Raw genomic sequence first — 20,000 nt, 5'->3', positions numbered from 1 at the left:
TATTCATAATCATAAAAATAGAAACTTATTTTTAAAGAGTCAAGGAGTGGGTTAAGCAGGTAGTGTTACTTAAACAGCATGTTTACATGTTTATATCCAGGGAGGGTATCTGATTCCTTTTATTGTTGTTGTCGAAATTCAACTTAGACATTATTTCATACGGATATGTTCTAAATTTGAGGCAATATGAAATATTCTGGTGTAGAAAATAATGTCCTGTGGCTATCCATTCCTACCCACCTCATGCCAGCAGAACATAGCATTAGTCTTTCAGTTTGAAAAATCACCTGGTCAAAAGCTACAAGAAAATGAGGTAGGTAGAAAGGATATCTTGTTTGTTCTTTCATAATTTTTGGGTTATGCATTGAGCTAACCAGGAGATGTATAAGCATCAGAAAAATGCCGCAGGGTATATTAAGTAGTATTCTTTAATTTACAAGAAAAAGCATTTAGGGAAGGTTGTAAAATTGTTAGATTTGTCAGCTAGGGATGATATTGTGGTCTAGGTTTTCAAATGGGTTTTAATTTTGTGTTTGATTGTTCCAGTCAATTAAATATTTGCTTCAGTTCTATTTGGCACTAGAAATAAGGCAAAAACAACTAAATGACTCCTTTTGCAGATGGTCGTGAAGCACAAGCTAAGTGATGTACTAGTGAGCAATCTCCTGAACCAAGGCTACTCAGAACCCACTGCAATTCAGAAGCAGGCATGGCCGCTCATGCTGCAAGGACGGGAAATTCTGGGATGTGCCCCAACAGGCTCAGGTATGCCTATCTCTAACATCGTTGCTACTCATATTATAGTGTGCACAGAATTAGAAGCTTAGTTTATATTAGAACAGTTGATATCTCTCCTTAGGTGATTATTCTCACTACCTCAGTTGCTAGGTTAAAAATTTATTGTAAGAAATACCATATATAAGCATTCACTTCACTTGTACTTCAGAAGAAAAGGATGAAGTTAAGAAGCTTTATCCATTGCAATTTATGTTTTGTCGGAAACTTCTTGTTGCATATTGCATTTATCTGCTGTTGCTTTATGTTTCCTACTCTTTAGATATTATACCCCATATAATGCCACATTGCTGATAACTGTCCACTGTCATAAAGAATGTGTTTTGACACACAAAGACTACTAAAATGCAAAAACAGTAGCACAAAATGCTTTCATAGAACATACATCAATAGATTTACTGCATATAAAGAATATGACAGTAGTTGATAGTCAGATTTCTTTGAATTTTGACAGATAAACAATTGAATTTATTGATGGCCAAATTGGTGGAACAAGCATGAACCAGCTGCTAGTACCAGGCCAAGTGGTTGTTTTCAATCAGCTTTAGTATGCCCTGTTTACAGCCCTCCAGTTACATTTGCTACACCAGTAGTTAGCATCTTGGACTGCTGCTATCATCCTAGGCTCATAGAAGGCGCTTGAACCCATTGCCTCTGGGAGAATTTGGGGCATGCTTGGCCTCCGCCCTAGAAAGTATACATATTTCTTTCATTTTTGCAAGTCTTGACAGAAATTGCATGTCATCCAGAGCTATAACCAAGTCAGCCATAATGTGAACTATATAACCATCCTTTTTATGAATGATGAGCTACAAAGAATTGTGAGTTACTTATGTGAGCCATTGTATGGAAAAGGTGATAGAACATCATCCTTGAGTGGATGGGTTAAAATGAAGTCTAACCTGAAAAACTTTATTAAGATGATAAACCACTTAACCCCAACAGACTGTGCATTTTGGAAGGATCTTTTGTATTATTTTCATCAATAAACAAGTGTGGAATGTACAATCCATGAGCCATGACTGGAAGAGTTCTGGCTTCAGGGAGTACACTACTTCTATGCTCAGAATTCTATTCCTGCACACCATGACTTGTGGTGCATGGGGTCTTGTCACTGCACACAAGTGTTTGTGTGCGCCTAGATTACAAGCTGCACACCTGACATAGTGGCCTCTCAAGTAAAGATAATACCTGTATTTTGGGCCATGTGATGGTAGTGAAGCATCTGGATCAAATGGATTAATATTGTAAAGCAGAACAGATTTGAGGGATTTTTTTTTTATTATTCTGACCCAAATCTCACCCCTTCCCCCCTCCAGGACAGTTTCTTTAGGCTGTCCAAACAATTTACAAGAGTTTCTTCTTTACACAGTATTATTGGCAAGAGAGTTCTAGAATGTAATGACTATGTATTTGTACTCCTAGGCAAGACAGCAGCTTTTCTTGTGCCCATTCTGAATCAGCTTGGTGGTCCACAGAGGAAGGGTTTCCGTGCTGTAATTCTAGCCCCTACCAGAGAGTTGGCCAAACAGACTTACAGGTAATCTGTGTGTGTGTGTGTGTGTGTGTGTGTGTGTGTGTGTGTGTGTGTGTGTGTGTGTGTGTGTGTGTGTGTGTGTGTGTGTGTGTGTGTCTGTGTCTGTGTCTGTGTCTGTGTCTGTGTCTGTGTCTGTGTCTGTGTCTGTGTCTGTGTCTGTGTCTGTGTCTGTGTCTGTGTCTGTGTGTGTGTTTGTTTTTCTTACCTTGTTGTTTCAATACAGATGATCCTATCTACTATATTTAATCTACTATATTTAAATTATCATATAACTTTTTAAAATGATGCACATTTTTTGGCACACACAACATTATTTGGAAGATTATCCCATGTTTCAATAATTATTTTTGGGAAACTGACCTTGACATCATTCTCGCCTCTTTTTACTTTCAGCTTTTTGCTGTGTCCTTTTGTATTTAAAATTATAAAGTCATCTTTGTCTAACTTCACCCTCCCTGTAATGTAGTTGAACATCATTACCATGTCACCTCTTTTTCTTTTTTCTTCTAAAGTAGTAAGACCTATTTTTTGTAGTCTTTCTTCGTAGCTCATATCTCTTAGAGTAGGCTGCTCTTTGAACTCTTTCTAGTTTATCTATATCCTTTTCAAGTGTGGACTCCATACCACTGCACCATATTGAAGGCTAGGTCTTATGATGGCAGTAATGACCTTCTTTACCATGTCTTCATCCACATACACGAATGCCCTCTTCATGTTGGCAATCAGACCTAGTGTATTATGAATCTTGTCATTTATATGATCATTTGGGCTTACATTCCTGTTTATGATTATTCCAAGATTTTTTCAGTAGATCTTTTATTTAATTTTTTTTGAGTGTGATATTTTCAATATTCTGATTTACGTTTGTACAGTTACTTGCCATTTCAAAGTATGGGTCCTGAACAAACACTGACTGAAATTTCTCATTAACCCCTTCCCAATGGGTGAAAACAAACCGCTCGAAATGTGGCGTGCGGCTGTATGCCGCGGTGGCGCGTCAAAGCGCTCTGAGGCAGTGATTCGGCTTGCTGTACCAAACTCACGCCCTCAAAGTTGGCGCGTTGCCATGGTTTGCCAGAGCGTAGAGTTTTTTTTTTTTTTTTTTTAGTTTTCTACACCCATCACCAAGGGGTTAAGGATTTCACACATTTTTTCGTCCTTAGTATAAACGATGATATTGTCTTTGATGGCACTAATTTGATCTCTACTTCTAGTCTTACTATTTATGTAGTTAGTTTATTGATTATATTCTTTTCAAAGTCTAATTTTGCCTCCCTCATGGTTTGGATATACTCATTTCTTCCTTATACTTTCATACATTGCCTGAGATCTGTCTTCTGAACCTTCTCCAAAGGAGTGTTCATTATCTCTCCTTTTCTTGCATTTATAATTGAACCACTTTTGACTATTTCTTGCTTCAGTTTTGAATCTTGATACAAATTTTTCTACTTGTAAAATTTCATAAAATTTAGAATATTGTGTATAAAGGTTCTCTTCGTTCAGGAGGCTTTCCCAAGTTATGCCATGAAAGAAATCTTTAAGGCTTTTATAATTACCTCTCTTGTAACTGTACTTTCCTTTTCTTTCCTTACTTACGATGAGTTTTTCCTGTAGCAGACAGGATTTCAACATAATTACTACATGATCACTTTTTCCTAGAGGAGGGCAGTATGTCATCTTTATGCTTTGTAAATATAAGGTCAAGCATAGACAGTCTATCTAGCCCTCTTATTCTGGTATGCTCTGTTACATTCTGGAAGAGACAAAATTCATTTATGACTTCTAGTAATCTTGCATTCCACTAATCTGACTGAGCTCTGGGATCAAAACTTTCCCAGTCAATTTTGCTATTAAAATCCCCTGTTACAAGAATTTCTTTTGCATTAGTTTCTGAAAGTTGAAACACTTCTTCCAGGCTCTTGAATGTTTCTTGAATAAACTTTTGGTAATTTTCTTGTGACCACACTGGTGTATGAAGCATATAGACTGTGGTTAATATTATTTTTACTCCATTTGTTTCTACCTCAATTGCCTTTAGTTCTACTATGGGGTCTTGATGAATCTCTATCTCCTTTATAATAATTCCTTTCCCCCTCCATTTCCATTTGAACTATCTTTTCTCCAAATATTGTAGTCTCTGAGTCCTAATGTTACATCATCTATGGAGGGATCCAATTTGGATTCAGTGACGCATATTACATCTGGTTTATTACTTTCAATAATTGTATCTTGTTCTTGTAACTTAGAACATAAACCATCTATATTTGTATAAACTATTTCAAAGTAATCTTTCGGTGTTCCTTTTGACTGCAAGGCTAATGATTGTCTGTCTCCACATTTTGGTTCCGATAATAAACTTGTTTTGCTTGGAGGCCTCTCACCCTCCAAATGAAAAAAATTTTTCTAACTGCTGCTTCTGCTTGCCTCATTTTTATGGGTTGAATGGTTACCCATAAAACAAACACAAAAATAGAGCTGTACTCATGGCAGTTGTCTCTATGTGCTAAAACGCTTACCATGCAGTATTCACGGTCACTTCTCGCCTCCCTCCTTCGCTCTCCCTTCCAGGCTCACAAAGCCTCACTATCTTTTTAAATTTTTCACTTATTCGTTCACTTTATAAACCAAATTATTATTTCAACATGAACAGTACACATCTATGGAACCCATGGCTAACAGACTTAGACCACCCATTGCCTGATCTTCTCAATATTTAACAACATTTAAGAGCTGTACTTCCCTGATGCAGTGCACTGTACTGTCTCTCTCTCTCTCTCTCTCTCTCTCTCTCTCTCTCTCTCTCTCTCTCTCTCTCTCTCTCTCTCTCTCTCTCTCTCTCTCTCTCTCTCTGTGTGTGTGTGTGTGTGTGTGTGTGTGTGTGTGTGTGTGTGTGTGTGTGTGTGTGTGTGTGTGTGTGTGTGTGTGTGTGTGTGTTAGAATGGCAATTTAAAACATTATCAACAGCATGTTTTGAATGAAATTGGGTCAGGAAGGTGTCATATTTAGCATTATGATTTTTTTTTTTTTTTTTTTCTATTTATTGTATGAATTTTACCTATGCTGTTGATAGCTCTGCTACCAGATATTCTAGATGATTATTATTTTTTATTTATTTATTTATTTTTTTTTTTTAGTCTACATTTTTGAAACAGTATAGTGACTTTGAAGAAAATATGAAAAGGATGCAGAAGAATGGTCTGCAGCACATACCCAGTGAGTCAGTGGATTTGGCTATTTATTTTGCAGAATTTAATTAAGTCTTTTTGCAGAGAGTGTACAAGACTGTCTGAGGGCCTTGGGTTACGTGTGCACATCATTAGTAATGTGAACAAAGCAAAAGAAAAGTTTGGGCCAAAGTCTGCAAAAAAATTTGGTAAGTTACATGAAATTCACTTACATAAACCATCTTTTTAGTTCATGTAACTGTAATATATATTAATGAATAAGCATAAGTTACTTGTAAAGTAATACTCAGTATCATATTATTATAGTAATTGGGTGTTTAGGCAGGAAAGTGTTTTTTTTTTTTTTATGGGACCTAACCTAAAAGGTCTCAAAAAGCATTTTATATGTTATAAGAATTATTTTTTATGCATGTTTTCGGTTATGAAAGCTACATTACATAATTAATTTCAGATGTATTGGTAACAACCCCAAATCGTCTTGTATTTCTCCTGCAGGAGGATGATACGCCACCAATTGATTTATGCAAGTGAGTAGGATTTGTCTACAGGCTCACAAGAGTCTGTAAATTCTGATACGTTCTTTAGAAAATTATTTCTCCAAAGCATTGATGTTAAGGTTGAAGTAACAGGGTGCAGAGGGAATGACCTACCACCCCAAAAAAAAGGGAATTACATCTACATTCTTTAAATTTATTTATATTTTCTAGTGTGGAGTGGTTGGTTGTTGACGAGAGTGATCGTCTTTTCGAGGGAGGAGCACGAGGATTCAGGGATCAGTTAGCTGCAGTATATCGTGCATGCACTGGACCCAATATCAGACGGGCTCTTTTCTCGGCTACATTTTCTCACGAGGTTCAACACTGGTGTAAATTGAATCTTAATAATGTTGCTATGGTTACAGTTGGCATAAGGTAGGTTATGCTGTTGCTGGCCTTTTGTATGATTCTTGAACATTCTGTTATTTTATACATGATCCTTATCCAGTACATAAAGATTTGATGTTTGTTTGATCTACATGAACTGTATTTTGTTTTTTCCCCATGCTTCATTTCAGAAATACAGCATGTGAAGATGTGAAACAGGAGTTGGTGTTTTGTGGAAATGAAACGGGTAAAATTCTGGCACTGCGCGATATATTCCGAAAGGTGAGACATGTCTTGTTGTCACTTCATGTACTCCTGAGGGAAATGACGAAATTCTGTAAAATTTGTTTAGTACTGTGGATTGAACTTCATCCTGCTGCTTTTATCTCTTATCTCTTCATGATTTCAATAATTTAGAGAAAGCAGGTTAGCATGTCTGTGCAATGTAGGGTGCATTTTTTGCCTAATATGTGCCTCAGAGAATTGAAGGCTTGTACAAATGACTTGACATATATCATAATGACATGTATGATGTTATTTGATCTAATTTTAGGGATATGAACCTCCAGTGCTAGTATTTGTGCAGACCAAAGAGCGAGCGAAAGAACTGTTCAAGGAGCTGATTTACGACAACCTAATGGTGGATGCCATTCATGCAGATCGAACACAGCTGCAGGTTTGTGTTTGTGTTAACTATCACAACTTAGTATGCTCATAAACATTATTCATGGCTATGGAAAGTTGTTATAAACAAAATGGCATATAATGTGATTAACATTCTGTAGAGTTCTTTCTGATATATTAGAACATTTATTGCAAGAGATAATTTTTATATTTGTGTTCATAAAACTCAGAAATGTAATAGCACTCCTCTTTATTATAACTCATTTTCTCAACCTCTTTAAGAATTATATACCTTACTCTCTTTTATACATTTCAGCGTGATAATGTTGTCCGGGCATTCAGAGAAAGGAAAGTCTGGGTTCTGATATGTACAGAACTCATGGCCCGTGGTATTGACTTCAAGGGGGTGAACCTTGTCATCAACTATGACTTCCCACCTTCAGCAATCAGTTACATTCACAGAGTAGGAAGGACTGGCAGAGCTCATCATCAGGGAAGAGCAGTCACATTCTGGACAATGGCAGATAAGCCATATCTGCGGAGGTAAGATGGAGGGGACTGGATAAGTTTTATTTAAAATTATTCAAATGTTTCTACTCTTTTTTCTTTTTTTCTATCTTCATATGATATTATACATAATGAATATTGCACAATGTATATTACAGGCCTAGTTTCTAGATAGTTTGGAACAGAAATCATGAAGTGTTCTGACATTGTACCAAAAAGTGTTTTCTTTTTTTTCCCTCTTCTTTTTGTTTTAATCTTTCTTTAACAATGTTTGTTAACCCTTTAATGACGGGTGAAGAAAATTTTTAAAAACTCGGGAGATCGATGGCAACGTGCCGACTTTGAGCATAGGAGTTTGGTACATCAAGCCAAATCACCGGCTCGTAGCGATTTGGCACGTCACCGCGGCATACAGCCGCACACCACAGATCAAGCAGTTTGTTATGACACCTCAGGGGGTGACCTGTCGGGAAGGGGTTAAGTGTAAAAATAAGTGGGATTCTAAAACAAATCACCAAGTAGACCTATTAAGGCATTTATCCTTAGCAGACTCTCTCCAATAGCAGCAAGATTTGCTCAAAACAAATGTAGATGTTGGATTGGAAATGCTATAATGAAAGAGCCTTGTTTAGGAGTTTATTTTCTGATTTGCTAGCATATTTGGATACATTTCTAATATATTTAACCCAAAACCGATGGGCATGGCATGTACGTACGTCCCATGCCCACTGTGAGTTTATTTTATTAATTGTTTTTACACATAGATACTCCACATGTACTGAGTCACCAATGAGCCAATTATGAGTACTACTTTTTACCCTTTTCCTTGATTTTCAAAAATATTTTGTGATCTTATATTGCTGTTACTAGTCTCTTAACACTATAGTAATTGTAATACCTATGATGTTTATGATATTTAAAAAAGAAAAAAAAAAAAAAAATCCAACAAATTCAAAGAAAGGTGAAATCAGGTAAGGTCACAAGGTCTGCTAATTGACTCCTTTGTGGCTAAGCATTTGTAAAACCATTTATGTGACATTTCACAAAAAAATCTCAAATGAGCACAGCATTTTTCCAGCAACATTGGATTAAGTAATACAAAAAATGTAATAGACATATTAATCAACCCATTGGATCCAGGTGATGCGACCATCACATCATGACAAAATCCGGGTTGCGGGGCAGGTGACGTGAGCATGCTGTCATGAGCATTTCAGCTGAAGGCCGGGATAATAGGAAAGACTTGCCATGAATGCATAAACCTATTGGGGGGTTTATTTTACTCATTTGGGAATTTTGCATTATTCTCATCGATGTATAAGTGTGGAATGCAATGTCTGTGAGTAGTGACTGGAAGAGAAGAAAAGTTGGTAACAGCATTTTTGAGGGAGAAGTGGGATCAGGCATTTCTGAGAGGGCTTTCAAAAACTGTGCAGGGAGTATGTCATTATTTTACTTTCTATCAAAGGTATCTCAGTGGTGGCCCTTCCCTGTGCTTTCTACCTTCAAAAGGCTTAGAATCTGTTGTTTTATGCCTCTGCTGATGTTTCACTGATGAGCAGCCCCTAAGAAAGCATTACAACCACCTTCTATCATTGCCTGAAGCAGTCACCATATGTGTGATCTTGGATGAATGTCTACCAAAGAGTCAGGATTAACCTATTGGATCTGGATGCTTCACTGCCATCATGTGGCCCAAAATACGGGCATTAGGCTTATGAGAGAGGACACACTGCCAGTTGCGCAGCTTGTAGGCTGGGCTCTAACAAGCACTTGTGTGGGGTGACTCCATGCTTCCTCTTTGCAGTGTTTTGCTTTTTCTGGCATAAGCATTTTTAGTTGTTTACCACTTTCCAATGTCTGTATTTGTCATTTGATTTGCTTTATCCAGAAGGTAATAGACTGTTGTCCTTGCACAAACTTCATATAATTTCTGTAGGTAGCCTATAACTCAGTGCAAGAATAATAACAATAATTAACATTTTATTGTTTGGTGTTGTGTTTTGTTTTTTCATATTATTCAATTTTCTGCTATACAACCTGCACCGTCAGGATCCTGAGCCGGCTCTCTTCAAGTCAATTCCACACTTGTTTATCAAAGGAAATAATGCAAAAGCCCCTTCCTAAACACTAAGTATAATCCAGTCACCATCCAAGAGCTTTGTGCACTTGTGGCAAGTCTTTCACATCACCCCAGCCTTCAGCCCAAACACTCATGACAGCTTCATGTCACCCCGGCACACAGCCTAATTTTCCCATGACAGCATGTTCATGTTACCCGGCACTCAAGCCAAATTTTTTCATGACGTGTTAGTCACATTATCTGGATCATAGGGTTAATCAGTGCTTTCCTTCCTCTTTTCTATTGGAAGTTGGCATGCATTTGTGCCCACTTGCTTCATGGTTAGTGCAGCCTCACACCCCTTCTAAGCACTTTCTCTCCTATTCACATGCACCAGGACTTCAATTTGTGGTGTCTAATATAGTATTATGATAAAGTATTGTGGCAAAAAGGGTAAAAATAAGTTAACTATTAGGATAAGTGGACAGAAGAAAGGGATGAAGAAGAGATGGAAAAGGAAAGAGGAGAAGAAAAGACCATGCAGAATTAGTTGAGGTGAGGGCTGACCTCTAAGGTAGGGGTGATCTCTTACCTTGGAACTCATTCTCTGTCTCCTAAGCCCCCACGACAACAAAAAGCAAGGGGTTGGGGGTCAACCTTAACAGTGCTTTATCTCCATCAGTCTCCTTGCATCCCACATCTGCAGACCTCTCCCTTGTCTTTAGACCTCTCATCTTTCAGCAAACTTATGTTGGGTATCATTTTATTTTTTCCATCACTATCAGCATGTTCCAGTATGTCATTTTGCTGGATGAATATCTTGAAAAGCAATGTGATAACTTTATCCTCATATAACCACCTCCAGTCATATAGAGGCAGCAATGTTCCCACAAGGGTTTCCCTAGGCCTATTAAAGTAGCAACTAAGGTAAGATCTTAACCCCTTGCCGACAGTACGACGGGTAGACACGTGCTATACCTACTGTTAGTACGTGTTTGATTGTTTTTACACATAGATGGTTATACTTGTACTAAGTCACCAATGAGCCAGTTAGGATAAGGATAAGTCCGATATGCGAAGCTGAGCTTCGCCCGGGCTATGCCAATGAGGGGAGCCTGGCCTGTGTCGACTAATGCCGACTCGTTAACGTGTGTCAGCTGGTGCTGACTCGTCTTAGTCCTTACCCGCCGTGGTGCCCAGTCACAGCAGTAACCTCCAGGCGACAATTGCAACTTCTCGTGCCTGGGCGGGGCGCGAACCGCCGACCCCTCGGATGAGAGGCCGACACGTTACCACTGTACTAGCCTGGAGGCTCCAGTTAGGAGTACTGCCCGTCTCGCCTGCTCAACCTTTTCTTTGATTTACGAAATATTTTACATTATCTTATTTTGCTGTTATTAATATCAAAAAACATTATAATAATTATAATGTTTATAATAAAAATAACACCATCAATATTCATAGCACTAGTAAAAAATACGTTTTTCCCGCCAATTCAAATCAGGTACGGTCACAAGGTGTACTAATGGACTCCTTTGTGGGTAAGCACTAGCAGAGCCATCTATGGGCAGACATTTCACAAAAAATATAGAAAATAGGCACAGCAGTTTCCCCATTTTTTGTTAATTCTCCCCGGCAGCATTGAGTTAAAGGAAATACTTTACAAAATTCAAAATTTTATGCTTTGTAACATTCCTTTCTTTCTCTTCTACAGCATTGCCCTTGTAATGCATAACTCTGGCCAGCATGTTCCAGAATGGATGCTTGAACTGAAGAAGGCGACAAAGAATGAGAAAAAGAAGTTATCAACTAAACATCCGGAGCGTGGACACATATCTCAGGGGGTCTTGTTTGAGAAGCTCCAAAAGAGGAAGATGAAGTATGTTGTTCAGCTTAATATTCTTGTATTTTGTGAATTAACAAACTGATCGAGAAAGTAAACAGTCTATATGTAATGTAACAATTATTCCTATTATTTCAGACAAATGAAAGACAAAAGCAAAAGGATGAAAATGACAAATGGTGAAGCCGTGCCAAAAGGGGAAGAGGAGAGTGGTGATAATGACATGGCAGACAGTGCAGATAAGCAAGCCAGAAAAAAGAAAAAGAAGATAAAGAAAAAAGAAAGTGGCAACGTAGTGGAATAAACGCAATGTGATCAGGGTAATGAATGAGGGAAGTCTGAATGAATGTTCTTGCTGACTGTAAGTACACAACGGAATAGAATATGAATTTGTAAATATTAATGCATTTTATTTTCTTACCCTTAAATATTCAGCTCAGTCAATGCAGTATTGAAAATTAAATGTACAAATGTGATTTAGCAAAGGAGAGTGATTTACATAGGGAGATGTTCTTAGAGCTCAGCTCACTATCCATTATCTTTTCAGAATATAAAAACTAAGGTTCTTCCTTATTTCAATTGGATATACAAGCAAAACTAGGAGATTAAGCCACTATATATCTTCACATAGGTTTTCAAGCAAAATCCTTCAAATCTCTGACCATAGATTGATCTTACTTCTCTGTGAATATTTGTGATTTGTCAATGATGAATTGCAAACAAAAAACAGAATTTAAAATCTGTACCAAATTGTAATTGCTGGTCCTCCATAAAACTGTACCAGCTAGTGACGAACATTTGTGATAGGGCAAGACAGTTTGTGTTTCTTTTCAGTGTATTCAAGAGCAAATGCATCCTCCAGTGTTAATTTTCTATCTATATCTATATGTTAGTTAACACATACATATGCGACAGTAGGACATATCCCCAACTGCTGTTTTATTGCCAGGTGGGTACTTCCCTACTTGCAATTTTGCATGGACAGATATTTCCCAATATGCTTACTTTACAGCAGGGGCACCCCCCCCCCCCTGGGGCCACACTCATCAACTTTAAGAGCTAATTGAATTTGATTACAGACATACAAAGCAGAATATATACACATATCTTCAGACTGTATATTTATATACAGTAATACTAGATTTACCTCTTAACCAAATGGTTCAAGAGCAGATGCCTGCTTCTAAACATGTATTCATTGTGATCACATCAGTATCACCAGTACCATGGTACTCACTCTTTTTCCATAAGGCTGTACTGCAACAAGTGGTGGTAGAACTTCAAAAGCAACAGCATCAAATGCTGTAAGTCGACTTAGCTATATGAGAGTACTAGCATGCTGACATCAGCATGTTGGAGTCGAAGTTGGAGCAGAAAGGAACTGGCCGCATCATCCTGTGGTTTATGAAGCATGTTTCTCTACAAACATGTCACCTATGTCTACATGGATATAGGACTAACTTTGACTTTTATTTGACTAATGCTTAATGCTGATGTGCTAATTTAATATTACCATTTACTTGTTCTAACTAATGTGTATATGAAAGAGAAAGTTTATAATTTATCATAATCAGCAATTGCACAGGAACTGGCAGTTCTGCAGCATCCAACTTTTCTTATCAGCCTGAATCACCATTGTAATGTACCCTGACCTTGTTCCTGGTAATGCATTCTCTATATCTGGCCGTGTTCTTTGGCATATATGCTATATATATATAAAAAAAACAGATCATCGCCATATCACTATCATAACCGCAATGAAGCTTATTACCACCACCAGAGGAGGAGGCCGCCCTTTTGTATGAAAATTATACTTACATGTCGGACATTATATTTAGCTCACCACTAGATCATTAACAGTGAGCACAAAAGTTGATGAACCACTTAAACATTTTCCTTGTTCCCCTCTTAGTGAGTAGTGAGAAAAGATAAACTTTATCAAAATTCAAGATATAATCGATCTAATACCTAACCCTTCAGCAGAAAATTACGACCTGCACAAAACGACCAGCAGAGAAATGTGCGCCCACACATAACAAGAAGAGTTGGCAGGGGAAAAGATCGGTAGGTAATGTCTGACTTCCGCAGAAAAGGTGCTAGTGTGGTCGGGCCATGTTTCGCATGCATCCGATGAACAGTCAGAAAAATAAGTATTGTTACCATTTACACGAACTTATATGAAAAATCGACGAAGTGGTGTGGAACAGCAAGGCAAGGTGGTTAACGCTGTAATCCGGTGTTAACAGAAAGAAGCGTTCAGCTCCTCATTGATCACAAGCAAAGGTAATGATTGTGTGCAGGAAGACAAATTCATGCAGAAACGCAAAATAAATGAATAAATAAATAAAAAAAAATAATAATAAAAAATAAATAAATAGAGAGAGACGGAAAAAGTACTGGGTATGAGCTATAGACAAAACGACAAACGCGAACTTGCTTGGAGGCCCATAAAGAAACCAAGAGTGAAATGTAAAGGAAATTTAATATGGAATTTCAAAATTCCCTCCTTTAATACAGCTATTCTTATATTATCCGATAGTATCCGACTAATATTGCCGAACATTGTTAGCTATTAGGTGCAGAATTAAAAGAAAACTTGCAACACCACGCGGAAGTTGTTGAATGTATAAAACAAACAGTGGAAACATCACCTTCATGAATCTAAAAAAAAAAAAAACACCCTACTAGCTTTCACATTGAAATCTCATTTCTGCATATAACAATAAGGGAAATAAAATGAAAGACCTTAAGTGATGGGGTGCGTGGTTTGAGCACGGATGGAACGCGCAGCATACACCTACTCATGACGAGTTCAAGAGAAGGCTGATTTACAGTATTCACGGTAAATACTCAGAGCACCTTCGCCTAACCGATCACGATGATATCGATCAATAGATTTCTATCACACTCTGCTACCCATAAATATAGCATATAGAAATTATGCTGCGGACACCCCCCCCCCCCCCTCAAAAGCCCAAAATTCTTGGCCCCTGTAGTAGAGGGCACGAAGGGTAGAGGGGAAATTGCGGGGTAAAATATGAATAGAATATAATTAATACGCGATAATAAGCACTGGATAAGTAGTCATCGCATTGTGTAATGCATGGGGCTACGACCCTGCGACTCCCCTCCCTCTGCTGTATCCATCCGTGTTCATCCCGTGGGACGGCCGTGCGCTCCTGCCTTGGAGGAATCTGTCTTCCAGGGCGGGGGTTGGGGATGGGGTGCAGGGCGCAGTCTCCTGCAGTCCCTAATACGACAAACAAGCTATCCCTACCATCGTTATCTTCACGCAGTGTAGGTAATTGATATTAGTTCGCTCGTAACTACAGTGAAATATGAATTTATTAGGAAAACGATTATTTTTACACAATCACTTCATAGTTACAAGTAATACCAAAGTGAGCCTGTAGGTAAATGAGTGTCATATAAATGCAGCACGCGCATATTTTCAGCCCTATCCTTGATGTAACCTTACATACGACGAATGTAATATCACTACTTAATAAATATCTTACCAATGCCTCATGTAATTATTTTATGAAATAAGTTTATTTCCATAATGTCTTCTAGGCCCCACGAAGCTGTCTGTCTGCCCCCCCCCCCCCTCTCTCTCTCTCTCTCTCTCTCTCTCTCTCTCTCTCTCTCTCTCTCTCTCTCTCTCTCTCTCTCTCTCTCTCTCTCTCTCTCTCTCTCTCTCTCTCTCTCTCTCTCTCTCTCAAACTGTGCAAGGCACCCAAGTCGCATAATCTCACTCATTACTTATTCTGTTGCATAAAGACTGCATCCTATCGATCAAGTAGTACTGTTCACAGATTAGCACTTGTTGATTATATTAACTTTATAATAGACACTGGTCTTGATCTTTGACATGATTAGTGATATAAACGTTTTTTTACCAGCCAGATGATATTTTAATACAGTGATAATAGCGCAGCCCTTCAGGCATGTATGTAACACTAATGTTTGACTGATGGCCCTCTACAAAAATAGAAGCACAGCCAGTTTGGATAGATGCTTTGGTATCTTACCCTGGCTTTTTGCAGGGCATGTACACTGTTCTGTAAATAAATGTTATCAAATCAAATCAAATCAAATCAAATCAAATCTCTCTCTCTCTCTCTCTCTCTCTCTCTCTCTCTCTCTCTCTCTCTCTCTCTCTCTCTCTCTCTCTCTCTCTCTCTCTCTCTCTCTCTCTGTGCGTGTGTGTGTGTGTGTGTGTGTGTGTGTGTGTGTGTGTGTGTGTGTGTGTGTGTGTGTGTGTGTGTGTGTGTGTGTGTGTGTGTGTGTGACTCACAGATTTTCGGCTCAGTGGTTGTCGAGGAACATGAGTGACCAAATTTATTCATTTGTTTACCAATAGGTAGTGAATGCAGTTGCCTGTATGAGCTGCATACATGATCCAGAAGGTTTCGTCTCTTATCAAGCACATAAGACCTTCATAATGCAGCACAACGCCCATGTTGAATCCTATCCTTATGGTAAAGTTGCATACGGCAAAGGTATTACTGGGCTGATGTTAGGAAACTAACGGTGGGGGGGGGGGGGGTAAATCTGGGATCCTGTGGCATAGAAGGGAAGAGAATATTCTTAACACCAACTTTTATTTAATAATAAATCTCAGACGATGACCACAGGCAATACACATGAGGAAAGCACATTCGAAGGATTTATTCGAAACCGGTTAAATCCACCTCTTGCATTGCGAAAATATTCATTCTCATTCCTAAATTTTCTACAGGAAAAGCGGATTAGACGTTGCAGTGCATTGCTTCCCAAAACGCTTTGCTTATTTGGGAATCAGAGCCGCAACCACTCTTTCGCCAGAGCTCTACCCTGGTTGCAAATCTACCCCCAACACATTTTTTACCGTCATATGGAGTTGTAGCCTCGCGTGTGTTTGTTGAGATGTTAAAACGGAATGGGCAGTGCTGCATTTCACCTTTTGTGACAAATCACCTGTTCCTGTTTGCACTGAATGTTGAGACGTTCTGCAAATTGTTATGAAACTAAAGCAACACATCATCCTTTCCCATTTCCAGGTCTCTGACCTAACGATAAACGCGTGCGTGGGTGCGTTTGTGTGTGTGTATGGGGGGGGGGGGGGTGCGTGCATGTGTGTGTATGGGGGTAGGTTGCGTGCATGCGTGCGTGTGTGTGTGTGTGTGTGTGGTGGGGGGGGGGGGTTGTGTGTGGGTGTGTGCGAGCGTCCGTCCGTGGTAATTCATGCAAGTAATAACTTGGTTTATATTCATATGTGCTTCCACTGTTTATCTGTGTATGTTATACTGTAAAAATCGGGGTGTATTATTATATATATATTTTTTTTTTTTTTGTTCACTTTATACATACTATCACCACTGTCATCTGTTTTGTGACACCATTTAGCACGAAAGATGATGCAGGACATGGCTGGTGGTCGTTCATCCATGCTCTCCAGCCATTCTTTAATTTTAGGGCGCTAAAATTAACCAAAACTCCATTATTTAAACGTGCTATTTGAAGCACAGGTAGAGAAAATGCAAGGTTCTTGGTGTCAAATATACATCCACGAAATATTGGGTACACTTCTTAATAGAACACACTGGAAAAAAAGTAATCTCGCCTAATTCTCGTGAGATATCACTTTTAATTTGTTATTGTTATTGTGATAAGGTTCGAGATCAATAAGAGGAAATTGACACATTTGTTCTCGGGAATATATATTTTTAAATTTCTTTCTTTATTAAATTAATTTCTTTCATTCGCCTTATTTTAACTACATGCTATGTTTCTTGCATCAGTATGTTAATTTAACATCGTAATGATAACAGGTCCTTCAAAGAAGTTTGGTTGAAGGTCGCTGCTTTTCAAGCACCATTATCGATATCCAAGGGGGAATTTTCATGATTATTGAAAATCAGTAGGAAGGGTGATAAGATATCTTCCTGTGAACCGTATTATATCTGAAACTCATACTTAATTAAATAGATATCAATTCCACTCCATTAACTATTGCGTCGTAGATTTTGGACAGAATCTTAAGAATTCTACAATGCTCTAGTTCCGCATCGGCGTGACCCCAGCCATATCAACTCCGAGATCTTTTACACGGTATTCTACCCTCCCCTCCCCATGGTTCTGTGCAGAACCCCTCCCAACAGCTGCGCGTGTAGCATGCATGGAAAGGTTGCGTCGCTGGTCGATGGAGTCACCCTCTCAGCAAGCCGCAGTTAATGTTCTACATAATATAAAATTTACGAACCCATGTAAATGTCATTACAGTCTACAAATGAAAATGTAATTGTGTCTTTTCGGGGAATTACATTGAGGTCATGGCGTACAGGGACTGGTCTCGAATAGAGATTACGATAGCAAAATATAAAGTCATAGCTTTAGGTTTTTTACTAACTCGTGAAGTTACATGTTATGTATCCTCATAATACAGCGAAGAAGGAGCGTTTAACTGCACAAGACACTTTTATAGACATGCTATGAAAGTCCATTTATGAAAACCAGCTGTTAGCAATATCAAGGACATTTTCCATAAATTGTCATAGTTCCCATAAACAGCAGTAGTATTAAGGGTAGGGTAAACCATGACAATTATCGCTGGCAATGCATTGGGATGAACTGTTGCAGCCATTAGTGCAACAGAGGTAACGGTCCCAGTGAAATTAAATACAACGAATTTATCCTCGCATCCTAATACCAACTGGAATTTATCTATTCATACGAGCTTCAACATAATGTAATAGTCGTTGTTTAGACAATCAAGTAATAATCTTCATAGCAATAATACTATAGTTCTATTTTGGCATCATATTGTCCTCTCTAGCTGCGGCGAAAGGCAAAAACAAGGGACAGTCACATTAGTCTATTATGTCCAGGGATCCCTTTACAGAGCGGGATACTTCCCCAGCTGTAACGGGAAGCAAGAGGAAATCCCTTCCCAGCACGGCACCGCTGTGTTGGTCTTTCGCCCCAGCAACAGAGGGAAAGATGATGCCAAAATAAGTACTGTAGTATAATTATTAGGAAACTTATTACTGGATTGTCTAATTGGAAATTATTATATCAAGTTAGGTACAATTGTACTGTAGAAATAAGTAATATATAGCACAACTACCAATGACGCCTCACTAAAATATTAAAGATTATCCAGATAATTATTTACTTGATCAAGTTTATAACACACCCACTCCGACACGCTGAAGGAACGAGCTCACTTCGGATTTTTTTTACGCCCTGATGGGCAGAGTGAGAGCCAGAGAACAATTATGGGAGCACCATCCACAAATATAATAGCAGAAAAAAAAACAATAATTAATGAAATTAGTAACACTTTACTTTGCTTTACAAGGCTATAATCGTATGGCTGGCAAGGCTGCCATGATCAAATATAATTAATATTATATTCAATTTTGAATGTCAAATTTTCTATCCCTGTTGTATTATGGGTTACTGGAGTAGCTGACAGGGATGTATGGTGTAAGGTAATTAATAACATGGGGGGAATGGCTTTTTTAATTTAGTGTTTCATTTCTTTATCTATTACAGTCGATATGCGACGATATTCAAAGAATCCACGACTATCTTCATGCCTACTTCATCCTGGTTATTATAGACACTTTGGTCTTATCAGGGTCGGGGGACACTGCATGTAAGCGTAAGAGATAGTCTTGGGGCGGTCAAATGAAAGGGGTCTTAGCTTGCTGATTTATAGTTGGAGATATGAAACCCCCTAGAGACCCCGTGTCCTCGGGTGGAGGACGAGGTGGTGGACTGGACCCTGTGTGGCTTGGCCTGTCTGCCGCGTCTCTCCCCCTTCGTCTTACGTGCCCTTTTATGCGGTGGTTCCCTTCGAGGGCGGATGTTTATTCCTGTGCGAAAAGAGAAAGCCGGGCGACAACTGCGTCCTGCTCAAGGAGAAGGGCAGCTGCTTGGATGGAGGTGTGAAGTGTACCATCCGGCCTTGCTACGTATTGTTGACGCGTATATAGTGTGACCAGTCCCACTTTGTAACAATACTTGTCGTGGCTGTTAGGGGGCTCCGGACTGACAGGACTAGTGAGACCTTTATTTACGGAATTGCACTAGGCATTTTTCACTCTTGTCCGTGCGCTTTAACAAAGTGAAAAGTTTGGTGAAACAGCAGTGCTGGGCAGAGAATAATAATTGTGAGCGCCATTTCATGCGCTTAGATTATTTCTGACAGCTTAAGTTGCCTGATACCACTGCGTCGTACTCGTTTCTCTATTATATAACAGTTGGCCGGGCCATATTTAGAAGGCCCGGGCGAAGCTAGAAATTCGCAAATCATTAACAAATATAAGTCATAATTACTAGTACAATTATATTTACGTTCACTTACAGCATTTTAAACTTGTGCCACAGAATGTCTATATAGTACAGTTTGCCAAGCGCAGTTCTATTTTATAATACATAAAGTACACGGTGATACACATGTGCAGATGGTATCTACTTTTATACACGAATATGTTTGATACGTACGCATGGCGGGCTTTTAAGTCCTAAACTAAGTATTGTCAAGCCCGTGTTAACTCTCGAACTGCCCTACATACCATTATTACTAAATCGTCAA

The 20,000-nt window shown here is 38.7% G+C and overlaps 1 protein-coding gene across 1 annotated transcript in view; it reads left to right on the top strand.

The window, feature by feature from the left end:
* The window catches only part of LOC125045819 (probable ATP-dependent RNA helicase DDX52), a 15,439-nt gene extending 3,624 nt beyond the window's left edge, over nt 1–11,815 (top strand). Inside the window, exons 5-14 of the mRNA XM_047643315.1 lie at nt 621–765; nt 2,221–2,335; nt 5,602–5,705; nt 5,969–6,044; nt 6,225–6,428; nt 6,572–6,662; nt 6,934–7,056; nt 7,321–7,547; nt 11,288–11,452; nt 11,555–11,815. Of these exons, the coding sequence (XP_047499271.1) occupies nt 621–765; nt 2,221–2,335; nt 5,602–5,705; nt 5,969–6,044; nt 6,225–6,428; nt 6,572–6,662; nt 6,934–7,056; nt 7,321–7,547; nt 11,288–11,452; nt 11,555–11,720 (1,416 nt within the window). The 3' untranslated portion in view covers nt 11,721–11,815. The remainder of the gene's footprint in view (nt 1–620; nt 766–2,220; nt 2,336–5,601; nt 5,706–5,968; nt 6,045–6,224; nt 6,429–6,571; nt 6,663–6,933; nt 7,057–7,320; nt 7,548–11,287; nt 11,453–11,554) is intronic.
* The last annotated feature ends 8,185 nt before the right edge of the window (nt 11,816–20,000 follow it).

Source organism: Penaeus chinensis, chromosome 38, assembly GCF_019202785.1.
Source record: "Penaeus chinensis breed Huanghai No. 1 chromosome 38, ASM1920278v2, whole genome shotgun sequence".
In the NCBI taxonomy this organism is placed as follows: Eukaryota; Metazoa; Arthropoda; class Malacostraca; order Decapoda; family Penaeidae; genus Penaeus; species Penaeus chinensis.
This window is presented reverse-complemented; position numbering and strand designations above follow the sequence as displayed.